Source organism: Triturus cristatus, chromosome 6 (assembly GCF_964204655.1).
Source record: "Triturus cristatus chromosome 6, aTriCri1.1, whole genome shotgun sequence".
In the NCBI taxonomy this organism is placed as follows: Eukaryota; Metazoa; Chordata; class Amphibia; order Caudata; family Salamandridae; genus Triturus; species Triturus cristatus.
In genome coordinates this window covers 892,247,882-892,268,104 of record NC_140589.1, presented here as the reverse complement: position 1 = coordinate 892,268,104, position 20,223 = coordinate 892,247,882, and the positions used below count along the sequence as shown (strand labels likewise).

The 20,223-nt window shown below is 48.7% G+C and overlaps 1 protein-coding gene across 1 annotated transcript in view; it reads right to left on the bottom strand.

Annotated features, from left to right (window-relative positions):
• Positions 1 to 20,223, bottom strand: part of TFB1M (transcription factor B1, mitochondrial) — a 437,604-nt gene that overhangs the window by 296,802 nt on the left and 120,579 nt on the right. The window contains exons 5-6 of the mRNA XM_085611532.1: positions 16,443 to 16,551; positions 5,251 to 5,402 (exon numbers count right to left, since the gene is read on the bottom strand). Of these exons, the coding sequence (XP_085467658.1) occupies positions 5,251 to 5,402; positions 16,443 to 16,551 (261 nt within the window). The remainder of the gene's footprint in view (positions 1 to 5,250; positions 5,403 to 16,442; positions 16,552 to 20,223) is intronic.

The window sequence follows — 20,223 nt, the reverse complement described above, 5'->3', positions numbered from 1 at the left end:
CACTGTCGTGCTAGGCACTCTTGGAGTGGACGCATGTGGAGTCTTGCATGGGGCACTATGAAAATGCAAGATGCCATCATCCCTATTAGCTTCATGAACACTCTTGCTGGGAGAGAGTGCTGAGCAATGAACGTTTGGCGCAAGACTTGTATGCTTGCGATCCTGGCTGAATTGGGATAGGCTATACCCTTGGATGTGTCTATAGTGGCCCCGAGATATTGCTTTGTGTGAGATGGTATGAGGTGGGACTTTTGGTAGTTCACCGTGAAGCCTAGCTGGTGGAGCAGTTGGATGGTGATGTTTGTATGTTGCACACATTGGTCGTAGGACGCGTCTTTTATCAGCCAGTCGTCTAAGTAAGGGAAGACGTGAATAAGTTGACGTCTGAGCTGTGCTGCTCCTACCGCTAGGCATTTGGTAAACACCCGTGGTGCGGTGGTGACCCCGAAGGGGAGAACCGTGAATTGGTAATGCTAACCGTCCACCACAAACCTGAGGTACTTCCTGTGAGAAGGGTGTATTGGAATATGAAAGTATGCGTCTTTCAGATCCAAGGTAGTGAGAAAGTCTCCCTGACAGAGGAGTGGGAGGACTTGTTGTAGGGTGACCATGTGGAAATGGTCCGAATGCATGTATGCATTTAGAGGCCGGAGGTCCAGAATGGGCCGCAGGGTCCCGTCTTTTTTCGGAATTAGAAAATACAGAGAGTAGACCCCTAAATTTTGCTGATTGACGGGGACTTGCTCTATAGCGTGTTTTTGGAGGAGGGAGATCACCTCCTGTTTGAGCAGTGTGGAATGTTCCTGTGACATTGGACGGTGCCTTGGTGGGATATTGGGTGGGGTAGATGTTAGCTCGAGACAGTACCCTGACCGAATAATTTGGGTCACCCATTTGTCCGATGTTATGGACTCCCAGGCGTGAATGAAGTTTTGTAGTCTGCCCCCGACCGGAGTGGGATGGTCTGGGGGGAGCGAGGGGAAGTCATTGTGTGGGCGGTGTGGCAGAACGGGTGGTGTTGGTTTTGCCCCTGCCCTTATTGTTGTTGCCCCTGTATCCACCTCTTTGGTAGCCCTTTGAGAAGGTATTTTGAGGAGGGGACTTGTAGGAGGTAGAGGCACTATCGGTGGAGTAACCTCTGCCTGTGCTACGAAAGGACGAACGTCGAAAGGAGCGTCTAGGGGTTTGGGATTGTAATGCCCCCATAGACTTTGCTGTGTCCGTGCCCTTTTTCATTTTTTCTAATGCTTCGTCCACCTTTGGCCCAAATAGGTGTTGTTGTTCAAAGGGGTGATTTAGTATGGATGCCTGGACTTCTGGCTTAAACCCCGAGATCCTGAGCCAGGCATGACGGCGAAGCAGGACACTAGTATTTATAGCTCTAGAAGCAGTGTCCGCTGCATCGAGGGCACATTTAATGGAGGTGTTAGTAATGAGCTTTCCCTCTTGTATTAGGTCATGAGCTTTACGTTTGTGTTTCTCCGGGAGGTGTTGCATAAGAGCCTCAAGCTCATCGTAGTGTGCTCTGTCATAACGCGCAAGTAGCGCCTGTGTATTCGCAAAGCGCCAAATGTTTGCGGCTTGCGAGGCAGTGCGTTTACCAGACGCATCTAAGAGTTTTGATTCCTTATCTGGCGGTGGAGCCTCACCTGAGGACTGGGAGTTGGACCGCTTTCTAGCTGTGGACACAACCAGGGAATCTAAAGGAGCAGGGCCTTTAATGTATGCAGGATCTGTGGGGGCTGCTTTGAACTTTTTTTCTATTCTGGGGTTTAAGACCCTGGCCCTGACAGGGTCTTTGAACACCTCTGCAGCATGTTTGGTAACACCTTTAAGCATGGGCAAGATGGCTGTGGATTTATCCTGAATATCAAATGTATCCAGTAAGAAGTCTTCTTCCACTGGTTCGCTATGTAGTTCCACCCCATGATAGTGTGCTGCTCGCTGCACTAAGTGGTGAAACCCTAGTGAGTCCTCCGGGGGAGATGGCCTGGATGGGTAGAGGTCATCTTGAGGCACATCTGGTATGTCAGGGTTTTGGTAATCCTCCCATGGGTCTGGGGTCCCTGGGGGTGTGGGGTCCATCGGGGCGTTCGCTGGATCATAATCTGGATCCCCGTAATCCGGTTCTGGGGATGGGGTTGGGGAGTGATGAGGCAAGGGTGGCGGAGACCTGGGAGGGAGAGGAGGTGGAGGAGGCGGAGGAGGTGTAGGAGGTGGTGGGGAGGGCACTCTGAGAGGAGATGTGGCAGAGTCCTTCCGTTTCGGCGGTGGAGGAGGAGCTGGTGTGTCAAGACGTCTTTTCTTGATAGACAAAATCAAGAGCCCAGTCTTTGGATCCTTTGATAAGGTTTTTTGAGAAGGATCAGGTGTAAATAGTTCCGTTGGCGCCGAATCGTCCGCTGGCGCCGATGTTTTCGGAGCCGAGGACTTGGGTGGTTTCTCTGCGCCATGCTTTTTTGGAACCTCCGTTTTTTTCGGCGTCGAGGTAGGCTTCGACGCGGGAGCGTCGGTGCCGAGGGATTTATGCTTGTGTTTCGTCGGCACCGAGAGTCCAGGCTTCGGCACCGGTGGCTTCGGAGTCGAGCTGGGTGTCACTTTCTTCGGTGCCGAACGGTGTTTATCGGCACCAGGAGTAGGCTGGCTCGAGCCCGAGCTGCCGTGAGACTTGTGATGCTTCGACACCGGGCCCGAAGGTGGGGTGATAGAAGCTGCATGTTTGGTTTTCCCTAGGCCCGGAGGCGAAGGTGTAACCTGAGTCTCTTTGGATATGGGCGCGGGGGTGGGAGGGGGTAGAGTACTCACGACCCTCTGCGCCGGTGTGATGTCCTCCAGGTCGGAGTCGTCGGCCTCGGAAGCGCTGACGATGTCTTCCTCTTGCTCGGTGTGTTGTTGCCCCGAAGCTCCGGTGTCGTCTCCGAAGATGTCCGGTGGAGCCGAGGTCGATGAGTGCGCCATGGTGCGTTGAGCTCTTCGATCCCGGATGGTCTTTTTTGATCGAAAAGACTTGCAGGCGGGGCAGTCTCTGGCCTCATGTTCTGGAGGGAGGCAAAGGTTACACACCTGATGGAGGTCGGTGTGGGGAAATTTAGACCCACATTTTGGGCACTTTTTGAACGGAGTCCTTTCCATCGGCCGGGACCGGAGTCGAGGAGGGCCCGAAGGCCGGTGCCGATGTGTGGAATCGATAAAGTGCTTCTACGAGAGATGAAGAAGATGAAGAATCTCGATGAACGAGGATTTTCCGTCGAGGCTGGAACCAGAAAAGTTCGAAGCCGGAGCACGAAGTATCACATCCGAGCCCGATGGCGGAAAAAAACAATCTGAGGATGGAGCCGAAGCCCATGCGCAGTACGGACCGAAGGAGGAGTCACCGAACTCGTGACTTCCAAAGACTGTCCAAGAACAAAAACAAACTCCAAACATCCGGGCCCAACACCAGATGGCGATCTATGCAAAAGTGTACAATCTGCAGCTCATATGCCTCGAACGCATGGTTCGGCCCTTGATGCAGGTTTCGAGATATATTTACAGATGGTCACTGCAGTGCTGTGAACTTCCATAACCTAGTACCATTGTCAAAATAGGTTCAGACTCCATCAATCCACTTTGAGCTCTCTGCCACAGTGGAGCACAACTCTGACAAGTGGAGAACTTCTCAGCCACAATGGATGGTGCAAGAGGACGTCTCATTCGCAATCAACAGATGCAAACACAATCTCAGTGCTGCTCAGAGCAGGAGCGCGCACACTGAACTCAATGTTGGCCTTACAGGGACCGTATTCAAGTCTATGTTGCTAATGGGTCTTCTACCATAGAAAACACTGCCACTTTCACAACACTGCCCACTCAGACTAGAATCCACTGCTACCAGCAGCTCCAGGCCTCTTGAATGAGGTATCCGGACAGTGCCAAGCATGTCTAGGAGGTCGAGTTCAGCGTTTTGACCTGACTCCATGGGCAGCTACCAAGTATGTGTGTGATACAGTCCCATAGGAGACAAACCAATCAAAGTAGGGCCAGGGAGAGGATTAAGTGAGGTTACAACAAATCCAGATATCAGGGACATGCAGTGGCAGGCTATAAGTCATAATGGCTGTAAGCTCACTTCTAACTGGTTCTCTGTGGTAAAAGGTGCCAGAAGCAGAGTTGAACGCACAGAATGTAAATAAACAGCGGGCTTGACACAGCTTAGTACTTCTGCCTGGGTCAGCACAACAAATGCAAGCAGTCTGCTGAATTAATCACCACTCTGACATCTGCAGTGCCTTGCAAGTCATCACTCATATCAGGATATAGCCATTATGTGTGACAGAATTTTAGGGCAATGATGTGAACAACAGCAGTAAAATGTGCGCCACAATGCACGGAACTTGGTAGGGCTGCTGCGGTTGCATTCAGGCAGTGTCAGAGCCACAGGTGAGAGGTCTGGTCTCTGAGATGGGCTCAGGTGTGTCCTAGGTGACGCATTAAGGGTATGTCCAATATGGTCTTTGCCAGAAAGCCAGGAAACCATCTTCCTGGCTCGAGTATCTGGAGTGTGTTATGTGAGCGAGTACTATCATCAGTAATACACAATGCAGTGGTCTGCAGTCCCTAGGCTCAAGGTGCGTATCCTAGTAGTAGAAGGAGGTTTTAAAAAAGTGTTTTTTTCAAATTTCCTTTGATATTTATGAGGGTAGGGATACAAATCAAAGCCGGCAGCAAGAAGTTATACATTTTGCTGGCTGTAAGAACAGGTGCATACCTTCTTTGGAGAACAAATTAAAACGAGTAATTGGTAGGTTGGAATAATTATCAAAATCTTTGAAATTCATGCAATTTTGGGACTAGGAAGTGTATCTGGTGAAGATAACGGTCTAGTCCCTCCCTCCTGTTGGTTCCTGTGCCTGAGGTTGTGAAGTTTCCCTGGATCAGAAGCTCAGAGATTTAAATGGCTGTGGGAACACCAGGCTGGTTTATGCCAGCCGCCTCCATCTGCTCCAACGCTAGAACACGCTCATTCATAATTCACCAGCGCTAACCTCTGTCGAAAGATTACCAAATAGATCTCAGAAAGGTGCTCAAACAGATCTCAGAAAGGTGCTTCTTGAAAAATCCCTTTTGGGATATTTGGCATAACAATGGTGAACCAAAGCAAAGTTCTCAGACAGAAAAAAAACAAGGTAGAAAGAAGGCTAACATCAAAACATACTAAAATGTAATGTAAAAACTGATGCCAGTTAGTTGAAAAAAGCTTAGGAAGCATACCTCTGCCACCTCCTTCTGGAAAGTCAGAGTCATCTGTGTTCTGCCATAGGTGAAAGGCCCATCTCTGTTGGCTACATTTTCAAGCCACTTTATAATAAGGGGCGTGGAAACACTAAAAGGCAAATTTCCAATAATATGCACACCAGGTAGATCTGTATGAAAAGAAAATATTTCAGAAGTTTAGCCATCAAAGTTTTAAACTCAAAATAAGTCAATACAAGTGGCATGGCTTAAATGTTTAGATAGCTCTTCATCTCGTTATGACATGTGTTCCCAGAGAAGGCACTGCCAAAGTATTTATTCCACTTGTTAGACTAGAAGTTGTGACACTATACAGCCCTCTCTAACAACAAAGATCTACCATCAGTTTAGGATAAAAACATAAATTTAACACTATTTTATGCCCTCCTAAAAACAACGTAACCCTTTGAAAGCCTTGGACTGCTTCCTGCAGGTCAACTAAATGGGAAACGGCCTTTACAACGCGGGCTGAGCCATGTGTGCTGTTTCCCCACAAGTGTAACCCTGCTTACCTGAACCACCTGGATGGTCGGGCAGAGGAAGCATCGGAACAGGAAGTTCCGGACACAGACAGGTAAAGGCGGTGCGGGCCTAGGTTTTGGTGTTGGGGGGTGGTTTTTAGGGGCAATTTTAGGGCTCAGGACGGGGGAGTCGGGCAGGTGTTGTAAAGGGGTCAGGATTTTAGGCCTCAGGGCGGGGGTAGGGGTAGTTTTAAGGGCAGCGCAGGGGTATGTTTTAGGGCTTAGGCAAGGGGGGCTGAGGTCAGGGTGGTAGTTTTTGGGAGGGTAAGGGTTATATTTTCTGCTTCAGGCAGGGGGGACGAGGTAAGGGGATAGGATTTTAGGACTTAGGGCGGGGGCGAGGTAGTGGTGATATCCCTTTAACCATCATGCCTTTACAATGAAAGTAAGTGGCAAAGGCATGCGTGGTAAAGGAATGCATGGTTAAGACGCATTCGTGGTTGGGACCGCGTTGTAGAGGCATGCATGGTTCAGCCGTGCGTGCCTCTGTCATACAACCCCATAACATTATTCTAACATATGCAAATGAGAACCACCTGTAACCCTCTGCATGTCAAATGTAAGTAAATTGGTAAAAAAACTACTTCTACCCTACCTAATTATTTAAAAACTCAAATCATTCATTGGTCCAGTACAGACTGCAGGTTTATTAGGAGCTGGTCTCTTGGCCTGCACATATTTTAAGTGCTTAGACCCTCGTTAAGAGTGGCTTGGTAATCCTGATAGTCAGTAATCGGAGTTACCATCCCTATCTGGGTTAACTGACTCATCAAAAGTGATTGACCTGAACACTTCGGATGCCAAAAGCCGGCAAAATGTCTGGGTGAAATACAAGACTAATGGGGAATGACTGCTGAATATGGGTATGCGATGCCTGATGATTTCTCAGGAGACACTCAGAGGCCATCCCGCAGTAGTCTCCCCAAAATTATCGGTGCTTCTTGTACTGGTAATGCCACAAGAGTGAGGAGATAATACCGGATTCTGTCTTGGCAAAGCTGTAAATGTCCTTATCTATGTTACGTTTTGGGGTATAGTTACTGACAAACGCCCATGTTTGCAGGCAGCTCACATCCAGCATGGAAGTGTAAATTTATGTAGGTCTATTGCACATATCTTTGGTATATCGTTTATATGCAGGCTGTCATTTGCAAAGATCACTGTTTGAAGCTGAGGTGTAATCATAAAAAGATGTAAATTAATATCTAATGCATATGCCAATCACAAAAAATGCCAAATCTATTAACTTTCTTTTTAATGATCACTTTTAATTTTTACAGGAATTTTTGTCATCCAATGAAGAAGGCATTGGAATACTATGCAAAAGCCCTCCAATGATTTGGTAACAAAAAGGTTAAAACCAAATTGCCTATATGAATCCTAGATGGATGGAGCTGGAGGTATTTATCGACAAGCAATAAACTCTGTTAGGATAGTGTTGTAAATTCCGCTAGATAGGTCTCCATTACTGGAGGAGACAGTTTGCTTGGATTTTATTGTCTCCTTTGCATTTCTGAAAGAACATGGAAGATACACAGCTTTCTTGGTGGATGCCAAATCTAAATGGTTTGATGTGGTATTCAGGAGGAACATAACAATGCAGTCCACCATAGGAATGCTGGGAGTGTTTTTTTGGGCCGGAGGGTATCGGTTGATTCTGGTTACAGAGTCGAGAACTCAACTAACCTTGGTCAAAATGTGTCAGTTTTTATGTAACAGTGGTGTAAAACTTGGTTGCATCTCCCTATACAACCAGCAAGGGAATGATCAGGTCGAAAGGATAAACAGGCAGGTGAAGGGAACTATGGAATTGGCAATAACATCAGGCCTCAATTTGCAGGATGCCACCAAAGACATGTTGTGGACTCCTCGCACCACAGTGAATTCCATCACAGGGAAGTCACCCAATGAGATGATGAGGAGCTGGTCACCATGCACAAAATTAGACCCTACGTGGATGTTTGATGTGGATCCACAGGTAGCAGCTCAGGGCCGAGATAACCGGGAGGTTGATAAATGTGGATGAATGGTTAAGGGTTAAACCAGATGTTTGTTGTCATATTTTGGGTCCCATATAAAGTAAAAGCTATTGGCATGATTGGGTAAAGTGAGAAAATGGCCAAACATAGAATCTCACAATGGTAGCTTTAGTTTAAAAAAAAAAAAAGATAAGTGGACTTTCTCAAGTGAGGAAAAAAAGGAGGTTTTACTAGTTGGCTTCTTGTGAAAGATGTTGCTTTATTGGAATATGAATTTGGTAAGGGGTGCTGAAGGACCTTTAGGAGACTCGGAACCACCACCTGCTGTTTGCAGCCCAACAACGGGGGGGGAGGAGGGGGTTTGCCTGTTGATAAGAGTTCTGAAGTCTCCCAGTAACTCTTTCTCCATGACCCTTGGGTATTGTTCTCATTTATACATTGTATGCTCTTGTGTGTTGATGTGTGTGCGTTCCCTTCTGTGTGGTCGGTTTGGGGGTTTCTTGGGCTTAAATGTTTTGTAATAGGGGATTGTTTTATTAGATGGTTTTGTTATTGTGTGTAGATCATGTTTAATGTTATTAGTGATGTCTGTGAAGGAAAGGAGATATGTAGTAATCTCTGCTAGATATGTCTTCCTTAACCTTACTGAACCTTGTCTCTGTAATGGAATCCTCACTATGTCAGCAAGAGTTCCTAACTTGTTTACCTTGCATATGGTCCCTTGTTCTTGTGTGCCTAGCTGCAAGGAGTCACAGGGGTTTCTGCAGAATAAGCTTCTACTACATTCAAGAGTTTTTAACCTCCGTGAGTTACCTATTTACTATAGATAGCACTGCACGCACCACAGACTATTTGATGGTGGAGTCTGAGGGAACAACAAGTGTGAGGCTTCCATGGCAAGGGGGCACAAATGTTTTTTGGGAGGTTTGCTAACCAAACTGCTCAAATCCTAGCCAATAATATGCAGAAAGAGGACCACAGGCTGACCTATTGTGAAGAGGAACATGGGTACATCGATCTACTTTGTACACGGACAGTGACGGTCCACCTGCCATGTGCTGCTCTGTCAACTATTTTAAGCAAGCATTTTGGGAGTCTGACTGCTTTTCAGTGAATAGCACAACATGTAATTCAGAGGGTCATCTTCATGCCCCCATGGGCCATTAGCCTGAAATCGAATAACATGATCTACCACACACATCTATGCGGAAGACATACAGATCCATCTCAAACTGGAATGCAATCTGGGAAATGCTATCAGGTAGCAAACTGTCTGAAGGAAACACAGTGCAGGAAGAAGCAAAACTGGATTTGCTTGAACAGCCAGAAGATCCGGCTTATGCTTAATTGACTCCGTTCCTGCTGTAACCCGCCCCCGCACCAGCCTCGCAGCTGCAAGTCCCTCCACCCTCCCCTACTTAATGGCGACCGCTGCGGGGGAGAGCGAGTCAAGACCCCTGATCCTCGGTCAGAGATCTGCTCTTCCCCTGCAGCTCCGCCGTGCTGTGCGCTGCCTGCAGCCCCACCCAGGCAGGGTTTGAATCTGCACCTGGCTGGTGCCCGCTTCCTCTTGCCTCGCTGCCTGTGCCGTCGGACTGGTGATTTTCATTCTGTTTATTTGTTTTCCCTCCCCCCTGCATTGTGCCCTATTGCCTCGCTGCCTGTGCCGTCCGTTTGGTGATTTTTTTCTGTTGATCTGTTTTCCCTTCCCCCCTGCATTGTGCCCCATTGCATCCCTTAACGCTGTTCCCCCTTATCTTTTTTCCGCTGTTTGGTGGCTTTTATCCTAGTGCTGTGCCCTGATTGTTTTTTTCACTTAACGCTGTTTTTCCTCATTTCCCCATTCATTGTATTCCTCTGTTGTGGTAATTGACTCTGTTCCCGCCGTAACCCGCCCCCGCCTACCAGCTGCACGTCCTTCCCCCTCCCCTACTTAATGGCGACCGCTGTGCGGTCACGCAGTGGACACATGCAGCGGGCGCGCCGCTGGAGCGTCGAAGGCACGCCTAAGGCAAGCCCGCCTGCGCCCGTCCGCGACCCGACCGTGACCAGCACCAGGAAACCTGGATCTCTGAGACCCCGCCAATATGACTCCGCCGCCCTCCACGCTCTCAACCCAGGAAGACACACCGACTGCCAAAGAGCCGCAACTAAGACTACCCATGGACAGTTCTCCTGCAGACACTGCCAACAATCCTTCACCATCAACAGCACCCCCTCGACCGCCGAGGATCCACTGTACGCCCGCACCACCGAAGCCCTGACATGCATCCTCCTCAACGTGCGATCCCTACACAGACACACCATGGAGATCTGGGACCTGATCGACACCCTCTCATCCGACGTTGCCTTCTTCACGGAAACCTGGACAAACGCCACCTCCGGCCCGGCATCGCTACAGCCATCCCCGATGGATACAAGATCCAGAGAAAGGACCGCCCCCACCGCCCAGGAGGAGGACTCTACATCGCACACAAGACCTCCCTCCAGCACGAGCAACCACCACTCCAACACAGAACACCTCCACTTCCCGATACAGACCAGCCCCAGCACCACGCTACGCGGCACCCTCGCCTACAGACCCCCGGGACCTCGCACCCAGTCCGCAACAACCATCGGCGACCTAGTCGCACCCCATGCCATCGCCTCCACGGACTACATCCTACTCTGAGACCTGAACTTCCACCTCCACAACCGCAGCGACTCCGACTCCACCACCCTCCTCGACAACCTCTCCAACCTCGGACTGAAGCAACTCATCACCACCCCCACGCACAGAGCAGGTCACACTCTCGACCCCATCTTCGCAGGAGGGACTAACATCCGCTTCAGCCACACCACGCAGCCCCTCTGGACGGACCACCATTGTGTACACTTCACCTTCAACACCACCACTGCACCCAAACCCGCCCCTCGCCCGCCACAAAGGAACTGGAGCAAGATCACAGAGGAACACCCCAACTCCACCCTACTCCTAGACACCCCCTGCGCAACAACCGACGCCAACTCCGCAGCAAAAGAACTCCACCGCTAGATCTCCAGCTGCACCAACAAGCTTGCACCCCTACGCCACCCTGCCAAACAACGCCCCCTGAAGGCCACCTGGTTCACCACCGAACTCCAAGAAGCCAGGCGCTCCTGCAGATGCCTCGAGAAGACCTGGCGAAACCAGAAAACCACTGAAAACCTGAACAACCAGAGAAACACCCTGAAGGAATACCACCAACAGATAAGAGACACCAAGCGGACTTTCATCCAGAACAATATCCACACCAACGTAACCAACGCAAAAGAACTCTTCAAAGTCCTACAGCTATTCACTAGACCCCCCAGCGAAGCCACGGACATCACATCATCCCAGGAACTCTGCAACAAGCTCAGCTCCTACTTCCATCTGAAAATCAAGGCCCTCTATGACAATTTCAACGATCAGATGACGGACACCACCCCCCTCCCCACCACCAACAACCAGCCGACCGTTACCTCCTGGAATCCTACCACCGTCAAACACATCACCGTGACCATGAAAAAAACTCACTCGGGAGTTCCCACGGACCCCTGCTACCACACATCTACCATAGGGCCGCCGCGGGGCGTGGCTTGGCTGCGAGGCGGAATGGCTGCCTGAAACCGCAGCTCCGCCGATCGAGCAAATTAATCCGGCGATTATCCGTCTAAATTGTGCCTGGTCTCGGTCCTCTCGCCCCCGCTTGAACACCTGGTGTGGGGGCCCGGCCGGAGGGGATCCCTGCCGCGGCGAGTGCGGCTGCAGTGACTATCGGCCTGCCGAGCGAGCACCGGAGGCGGGGCCTGCGACCCTCCTGGAAGCCGGGGACTGGCGTGGGACTGATGCCCAGAGCGGCGCGGTGCTGCTCGAGGGTGTGAGGCTGATCTCCCCGGGCCTGATCGCGCGCTGCCTCACTGACTTTTCCTCTCGGGGGACGCTGGGATCCGGTGGCGGTGCGCCCTGGGCTGAGGTTCGCTGCTGGCGGAGCAGAAATTCAGCGCCAGGAGGGCGCTCTGTGTCCCCGCGCTTGGAGGAGCCTGGAGGCCATTACGGAGGTCGTGGCGCGTGGGCCTGAGCTGTCGACCGGAGAGAGGCCCTGTGGGACACCGTGAGCTGGGTGCGAATTGCCAATCCACCCGGCGAGGTAACCCGTGCTGTGCTCGTGGGGCGCTTCTGCTCTCCTTTGAGCGCTGGGTTCGGCGCTGTACCTTGGGACCGGGGACGGAGGACGACCATCGCGCCAGGACCAGCGAAGATACGGCTGCCTACGAGGGGGCTCCCGGTGACTGCGGTCTGCCTGCAGCTGCGGATGGGGGAGAAGTGCCTGCTGCCTGGACCCTGAGACTAAGCGTTAGTGGGCCGCAACCCCTCGAGGTCCGGTGCATGTGCCTGTTGTGACGGGCGGCGTTTGCGCCTTGGAGGCACTGAGTGCGACGCCATTTTGCCAGGCCGGAGCGCTGCTGACGCCGTGCGGTGCTGCTGCGAAGCCCTGACCTGGGATCTTAACAGTGCAGTGGTCGCGCTGAGGGCGGCCTGCGGCTGGTGAACTGTGCCGCAGCTGGACCGGCGAAGCGTACTGATCCATGGAAGGGCATACTCTGCCGCGCGGGACTGCGGCTGTTGGCGACACCCAGTCGGGTTGCGGTTTGGGGACAGCGGCGGCTCCGTTCCATAGTCAGCGCTGCGAGACAGCAATGGGCAAGCCTGATACCCGCCAACCGCGCCTGACATTCGACAAATCTAAGCAAAATACCATAGGGCCGCCGCCATCGCACCCGAACTAGGACGGACCATTGACGCCTCCTTCAAATCCGGCATCTTCCCAAACGACTGGAAGCGGGCGGAAGTCAAACCCCTCCTCAAGAAGCCCACGGCCGACCCAATAGACCTGAATAACTACCGGCCCATCTCTCTGCTCCCCTTCGCTGCTAAAGTCACCGAGAGACTTTAGCAGCACCTCCTTCATCCACCTTCATCGAGGAGAACTCCAACTTAGACTCCTCCCAGTCCGGATTCCGCAGCAACCACAGCACCGAGACCGCCCTCTTCGCCGCCACTGACAACATCCGCATGCTACGCGACCAGGGACACACTGCAGCCCCCATACTACTAGACCTCTCAGCAGCCTTCGACACTGTGTCACATCGCACGCTCGCAGCCAGACTACACGACGCTGGCATACGAGGAACCGCCCTCAACTGGAACCGATCTTTTCTCACCGGCAGAACCCAGAGGATCAGACTCCCTCCCTTCCTCTCTGAACCCACAGAGATCAACTGCTGAGTACCCCAAGGTTCATCGCTCAGCCCCACGCTTTTCAACATCTACATGGCTCCCCTCGCCACCATCGTCAGACAGCATGGACTCAGCATAGTATCATACGCCGATGACACCCAGCTCATCCTATCCCTCACAAAGAACCCGGAAGACACCAGAATCTGCTTCCAGGAAAGAATGAAGGACATCACAGCCTGGATGAAAGACAGTTGCCTGAAGCTCAACTCAGAGAAGACTGAGGTTTTCATCCTAGGACCCTCCAACTCCACCTGGGACAACACCTGTTGGCCCTCTGCCCTCGGGAGCCCACCCACCCCCACAGACCACACACGGAACCTCGGCATCATCCTTGACTCTGCCCTCACCATGACCCGCAGATCAACTCCGTCGCCTCCACCAGTTTCAACTGCTTTCGCATCCTCCGAAAGACCTTCACATGGATACCCCCCGAATGCAGAAAGACCATCACCCACGCACTCATAACCAGTAGACTGGACTACGGCAACGCCCTCTACACCGGAATCAACAGAACTCTTTTACACAAGCTCCAAACCATTCAGAACGCTGCAGCCAGACTAGTCCTCGGGACCCCTCGGCATAAACACATAACCCAACACCTACAAAACCTCCACTGGCTCCTCGTCGAGAAGAGGGTAACCTTCAAACTTCTCACCCAGGCGTACAAATCCCTCCACAACATCAGTCCCAAATATCTCAACGAGAGAGTCTCCTTCCACGTACCCAAAAGGAACCTCCGCTCCGCCGACCTCGCCCTGGCAGAGACCCCCCGCATCCACAGAAGCAGAGCAGGTGGAAGAGCCTTCTCCTACCTCGCTGCCAAGACTTGGAACAAGCTCCCAGTTATCATCAGACGCTCCCCGACCCTGCACACCTTCAGGAAGAACCACCTGGCTCTTCGACTGAACCGGAGCTGCATCCCCCCCCCCTCCAGCGCCTTGAGACCCTCACGGGTGAGTAGCACGCTTTATCAACCCCTCATTGATTGATTGATTATGCTTAATATTCTAGTGGTGTTGGTATATGGGTCAAGCAGATTGCTCCCTTACCATAAATATCTTGGTGGCAGAAAACGTTCTGATGCTGCCCTATAGCTCTGAGGTTGAAGTAGATGAAAGATGAGAGAAGGAGGTGGTCTGGGGTCTAGGATTTGTTATTTATAAATGCCTTTCCTGAGTCCTATTTGTAGATCCTGTAATACAGTGTGCAAAATCGAGTCCTCTTCTTTCTGAAGGCTGCAATTTCTTAGCATCTATAAAGCACGTAGGGGTGGATTTAGCGTTTGGTGGAGAGGGTATTCCATCACAAACATGATGGCGTACCCTGTTCACCAAACTGACCGACTACCATCCCTCCCTATTTAGGGTCTGGGCGACCTCTAGCTTTCTGTCAATGGAGCCCCAGTTTGCTCCTTTGATGGAAAACGTCCTCGAATGGCCTGAGCCAGTAGGGGGTATTGGAAGAAGGGCATTACATCACCCATCACATACAGGGTGCCCAAAGTGATATCCTCTTTTACTGTCCATATGGACGTTCCTAGTGATGTTGTCAGCAAGCAACTGGTGCCTCTTTATTGTGGACCCTATTCTCGGGTCAGGCAGTTCTGACCCTCTGGCGCAATGTGAATTCATTCTCCCTTGTGTTCTGTTTAATTCATTTATTCTTTTTCCTGCCACCTTCCCACACCACACTGCCATACAGCTTCATCACTGCAGAGGTTACTAACCTACCCCAACCTAAACGTCATTTTTCTCATGCATGGCTCTGCCAGTTTTACGCCCCTGGACAGCAGCTTCCCCTCATGGAGCATTCCAGTAACCGTTGTTTACAGTCATCTCATCTTCGCATTTTGGATGATTGTCCACCCGGTCCTCTTAAAGACAGGTTTTTTTTAATCAACTTCAGTTGTTTTTACCCCCTCACACTCCTGACACTGGCAATCCTTAGTACTTACCTTACCCTAGTGTTGCCTTTCTCCTTGAATGACTGACCCCCCTTTCCTGGCTGATCTTCAGAATGGGCTTTGTTCACACACCATACCACCTATGCTCTTATTTTTTGCTGTTTCATTTTATGGTTGGTCTCAATTTAGTCCCACGCAGGCACACCTTCTAATCTTTCCCTATCACTATCCTCGATAGGTTTCCCAAGCGCCATACGCTTTGGACTCCAGTTGCCACTGCCGTGTCCCTGTTGATCGCCACTTCATAAGCCCACCCTTGCTTCATTCTCCACTTAATCTTTACAGCTATTTTCTGTACAATTTGGGACACTAAGACTCCATTTTCGTCTCTTTAGGTTGCTCTGACTGTCTTTTGACTCCATTCCGATGATGGCCTTGGTCAATTAAACCAGTGGGGCCAAAACGATGACGCCTTAATTTCTATGCAATATGGACTTTGCTATTACTAATATTACTAATATTCAGTAAAACCATGAGTACCGTGTGACCTATATAATAACTAATGATAGGTGCTATATAATGGTTCAAACAACCTATTGTTCACTTGAAAGTACGTCGTCCTTTTATATAAATTGTACTGTTTAGCATCTCACATGTCACCAAAAGCACTGCACCATCACAAAACTTTCAAGTTTTGCTATAAACAATACATTTATATTGAAGATATTTTAGGATTCTCATTTTTACTTCTCTTAACTGGTGGCATCTTTTCACTTTCATTTGTACATAATATTAGTAGGGACACTGGAATTATGCAATTGTGCCACTTTGGCGTTTTTCGCATAATTATGGATTTTCAGTATTTGCCACATAATCTATCATCTGCAGATTTTAACTTTTGTTTCTAGCTCAAACATTTCAAAAGGTAAAAAAAACGCAGCGACACTTGTTGCTGCGCAGTGGAAGTCCCTTTGCAAAGATTGACACCTTTCTGGCGTTTATTGCTGTATTTGGGTGTTAAACTCGTAATAAAGGGGTGCAACCTTTGCCCAGACAATGTTAACAATTGGAAAAATGATAAAAATAAAGTAATGATATAACAAAATGTGATACATTACGCCACATAATTTGCCTTTTCTTGCCATATATGATTTAGTCACCCCTGCCACATAATTTGCTTCCCCCGCACCGCATAATTCCAGCTGCCCTGATTATTAGTACGGTTTCTGTTGTTCATTGATGGCCGATTCGCTTTTTCGTTTTGAATACGCTCTCAACGAATCCACCCTTCCATCGGAGTGAACTACTTCCTTTGCTACAGTGATATTGCCGTGGTTCTTTGGGTAACCGGACTTGCTGCGTCTTTTTGTTACATTCCTCAGAAAAGAAGCACATTCACTATCAGTTGCCTTCACGGTCATCAACAGTAAGTGACGGCGACCAACAACAGACACTCAGATACTAACCATCCTCCCACGCCTTTCGAAGGTGACTTGGAAACGCTCTTTCCATCTTATAGGTAAGAATATCCCCGTGAACAATTCGCATTTTCCCTGGAGCTGCCTCGCTCAGCATCTACAAAGAAATCAAAAACAAAATAACCATTTGCGACACGTTTGCCTTGGGGAAAGCTCCCCTTTTTTCTTTTGAACATTCATACCCATGCAAGTGGTAATGCTAAACAAGCATTGGCATAACCACCAGGTCTCACTTTTGGGACCTTATAAGTATTTAGTTATGCAGCACAATATCCTTGGTGCAATAACATCAACTGTTGCATGGCTAAAAACTTATAAGGTCCCAAAGGCAAGACCTATTGGCTATGCCAATGCTTGTTTTTAGAAGCCTGGCATGCAGTTTTAAATGTAGACTGGTAAGAAAGGTGCCAACCCGAGGGGCAAGGTCTAGAGAGAAATAAGATAGGAAGAGAGGCGAGTTATAATGACATAGCACAAATAGACAGGTGTTTCGCCTGGTTTTGTCAAACATTTTACTCGCTCCAGGTGACCCCATGAAGATAGGGACTCTCACTATTTTTATTTATACTCACTTGATTTGTTTGGCGATTTCCATTTATTTCAACTATTTGTAATGGAAAATAAAAAAGTTTAATTTGCATTTCAACTGTGCTACTGTAGTAACTTGAAATTAGAACCTTTGATTTTTCTATCAGTAAAGTTTCACTGGGCCCCATATAGGACTGTGTGGCATCGAAATTCCTTTCATAAAGTTGTGAAAAATTCACAACTGCATGAAGCTGCTGTGTTTGGGGTTTGCTACACTGCGACCACAAGAAAAAACGTTTGTGTAGGAGACTACTTCCATTAACAAAAAAAATGATTGACAACATGTACTATCTGTTGTTTTTCTATAGCGCAGATGTTCAGAAGTGCTTTGCAGAAAGAAATAGTAATTCTGGGGTGAATGTAGAGAATTCAATGGTGATTCCTAAACTGTGAGAAGGTAACGTTAAGTGATAAAATATGTGCAAAAGCTTAAGAGTTCAAAAACTAGTTGAATTGTAGATGAAAGAGATAATGTATCACTACTTTTCTGAAGTGCAGCAGGCTCGGCTGTGTTCTTATTTGAGGTGTAAGGGGTCCCACCTGTTGGGTGCAGGATCCACGAAAGACTGATTCAGGACCAGAAAATATGTAAATGCCGGTATTAAAATCTTACTAGGGCAGCCACTGAACACAAAAGAGAGTGAATACTTGTATTCACTCACAGCCTATGTTAGACCCGAGCTGCCACACTCGCGGTGAAAGGCCCAGTACTCTTGTCCCAAAATACCTAACCAGCCATCAAAACCAGCTCCCCTTTGAAGAGTATTCACTCATTTCTCAGGGTGGCCAAAGTGCGTGCCTCGACGCCAGGCTCAATAAATATGGCCCTCTCATCCCCCCCCCCCCCCCCCGCAAAAATAGAAACAATAACATTAAATGGGCCTGTGATTTAGGAGCTGGTAGCTTCTCTGTGCGAGGGGCATGTGATGCAATTCATTAACAGATGTAAATCAATCCAAAGTGAATGGCCAGCTTGGGAAAACCTGCCTGTGATTCACCGGCGGCCTCCTAAAAACAACAAAAAAGCACACATGCTGCAGACAGCTCGTGCATTCAGGACTGGAGACGCTTTTACTTGCAACAAATATAATTTAATCACACCTGAGGTTTAGCAGAAAAAAGGTCTCAGCATTGCCAAATCTAAAAAGCTCTCAACGGAGAACAAAGGCGAACAGCTAAAGCCAAGGGTATTCCCAGTGTCAGGCAAATGCACCTGTCAGGGCAATTTATAGGCTTTTAGAAGCCCTACAAGGCAGGGAGAGAGGAGGGTGAAGGGGGAGAACATAATGAGAGGGGAAGGAGACAGAGAAGGGAGAGGAGGACACGCAGACATTGGCGGATAGAGAAAGAGAGGAAGAGGTAATGAAAGAATGGAAGGCAAGGAAGAAGAAATGCTAGATAGGGAGAGTAAAAGGGTGGCAAGAGAGAGAGAAACGGGGAACGAGAGAGGGGAAGTGACAGGAGGAAAGCGAAAGTAGAGAGAGGGTGCAACGCAGAAGTAAGTGAAAGGAATAAGAGGGAGAGAATGAAAGAAAAGAAGGGAAAAATGAGAGAGAAAAGAGGGTAGGAGAAGGATAGAAGCAGGGAAAAGCCAGAAAATAGAGGATGCAAACGGAAAATATTAAACAGATAATGAGAGGGAGGGACACTGAAAGGAGGGAAAAGTGAGAGGAGGCTGACTGATAGAGTGAGATGGGAAACGGGGTGACAGGAGGAAATGAAGGAGAAGAGAGAGTCGAAGGACAAACAAGTGGATAGAGGAGCACGAAAGAGACTAAAAGAAAGAAAAAGATGGAAGGGGTGAAAGAGAGAGGAGATGGTACACAAGGGAGACGATGATAATGAAAGGAAGGAAGAGCAGTAGAAAAAAGGGGATGGCATGGAGAAATGAGAGATTAACAAATGAGAGGGAAAGAGTGAAGAATTAAAAACTCTCTCCAGCCAAATAAATATGCCGTATATTTTTACTTTTAAAAAGAGAGACGTGTTCAGTTCATAAACAGTTTTTCTTAAAGATGAGCCTCCTTCAAAATGACCTTGCCTTATCTGTGGCTGCCTCTAAGCGTGTTTTATAGTGGGATTACAAAGCTCTTTCGTACTGGAAAATAATTAATACAATACATATGCTCACGGCTAAATCTTCCGGAATATCGAGCCACCCAAAAAGCACGGGTCTGCTTTGCTGTTACGCCACCTGATGGTTGCAATGTGTTAGGAACTTTCCAAGTAGGTTGAATTCACAGTACAGGGAAAACAGAATTGCTTTCTTATATGATGCAAAACGTAGAAACATATTTCTATGGCCTAACGTCCCCCATTTGAATCTCTAATTAAAATGTTTCTTTTGTTTTCGGATCAAGTATCTGCGTCATTGTTAACAAGTCATCTGGACAAAAAAAACTGAAACTACGAACGGTCACAAAAAACATATGCACATTCTTGTCTTTTTTTTCCAAAGGGGAAAAGCAGCATTACGCACGAGGAACAAGATAAAATGCTTTAGATTAGTGAAAGGGGAGTCCCCGCATTCTACTTTGTAAATGATATTGTGCAAGTAATGCCACGGTAAGAATGATTTTACAACGTGTTATGGCCTGTAAAAAGGGGATGGCATGGAGAAATGAGCAATTAACAAATGAGAGGGAAAGAGTGAAAGTTAAAAAAAAAAGCCCGGGAGTTGTGTGAGCGCGCGCGCTAAAAGAAAAAAAAAAGGATGCGAGTGGTGCGCGCACGACGGGAAAAGTGAAAGCAGGCGGGCAAGTGGTGTGCGATGTGCACGCAGCATGACGAGAGAGGAAAGCCAGATGGCGCCTCTGCTCGTCATTGTGCGCATAACCGCATGCTCTATGCCACCCGGTCGGACTTTTGAAAGCCCACTCACTAAACGTCTCGCCAGCGCAGCGCAGCGCATGCGCTGGCTCAGGCGAGACCTAATAAGGCTTTTCAATTTTAGAAATGAAAATATCCGAAAGAAAAGTGTGACTCAAAAGGCAGAACTGCAGACTTGGGAGGTTCAGGCTTCACTCGTGTTGTAGTTTCCTCGTCGTAAGAAAAGTGTCCAATTCAGTTCATGTGATTTATTCCAGAATAAAAAAAAATCAATAATATCTTTACACCAATAAATGCATCCCATGTCCCAATATACAACACCAATAAAACCGAATTTAAAAAAAAAACACAA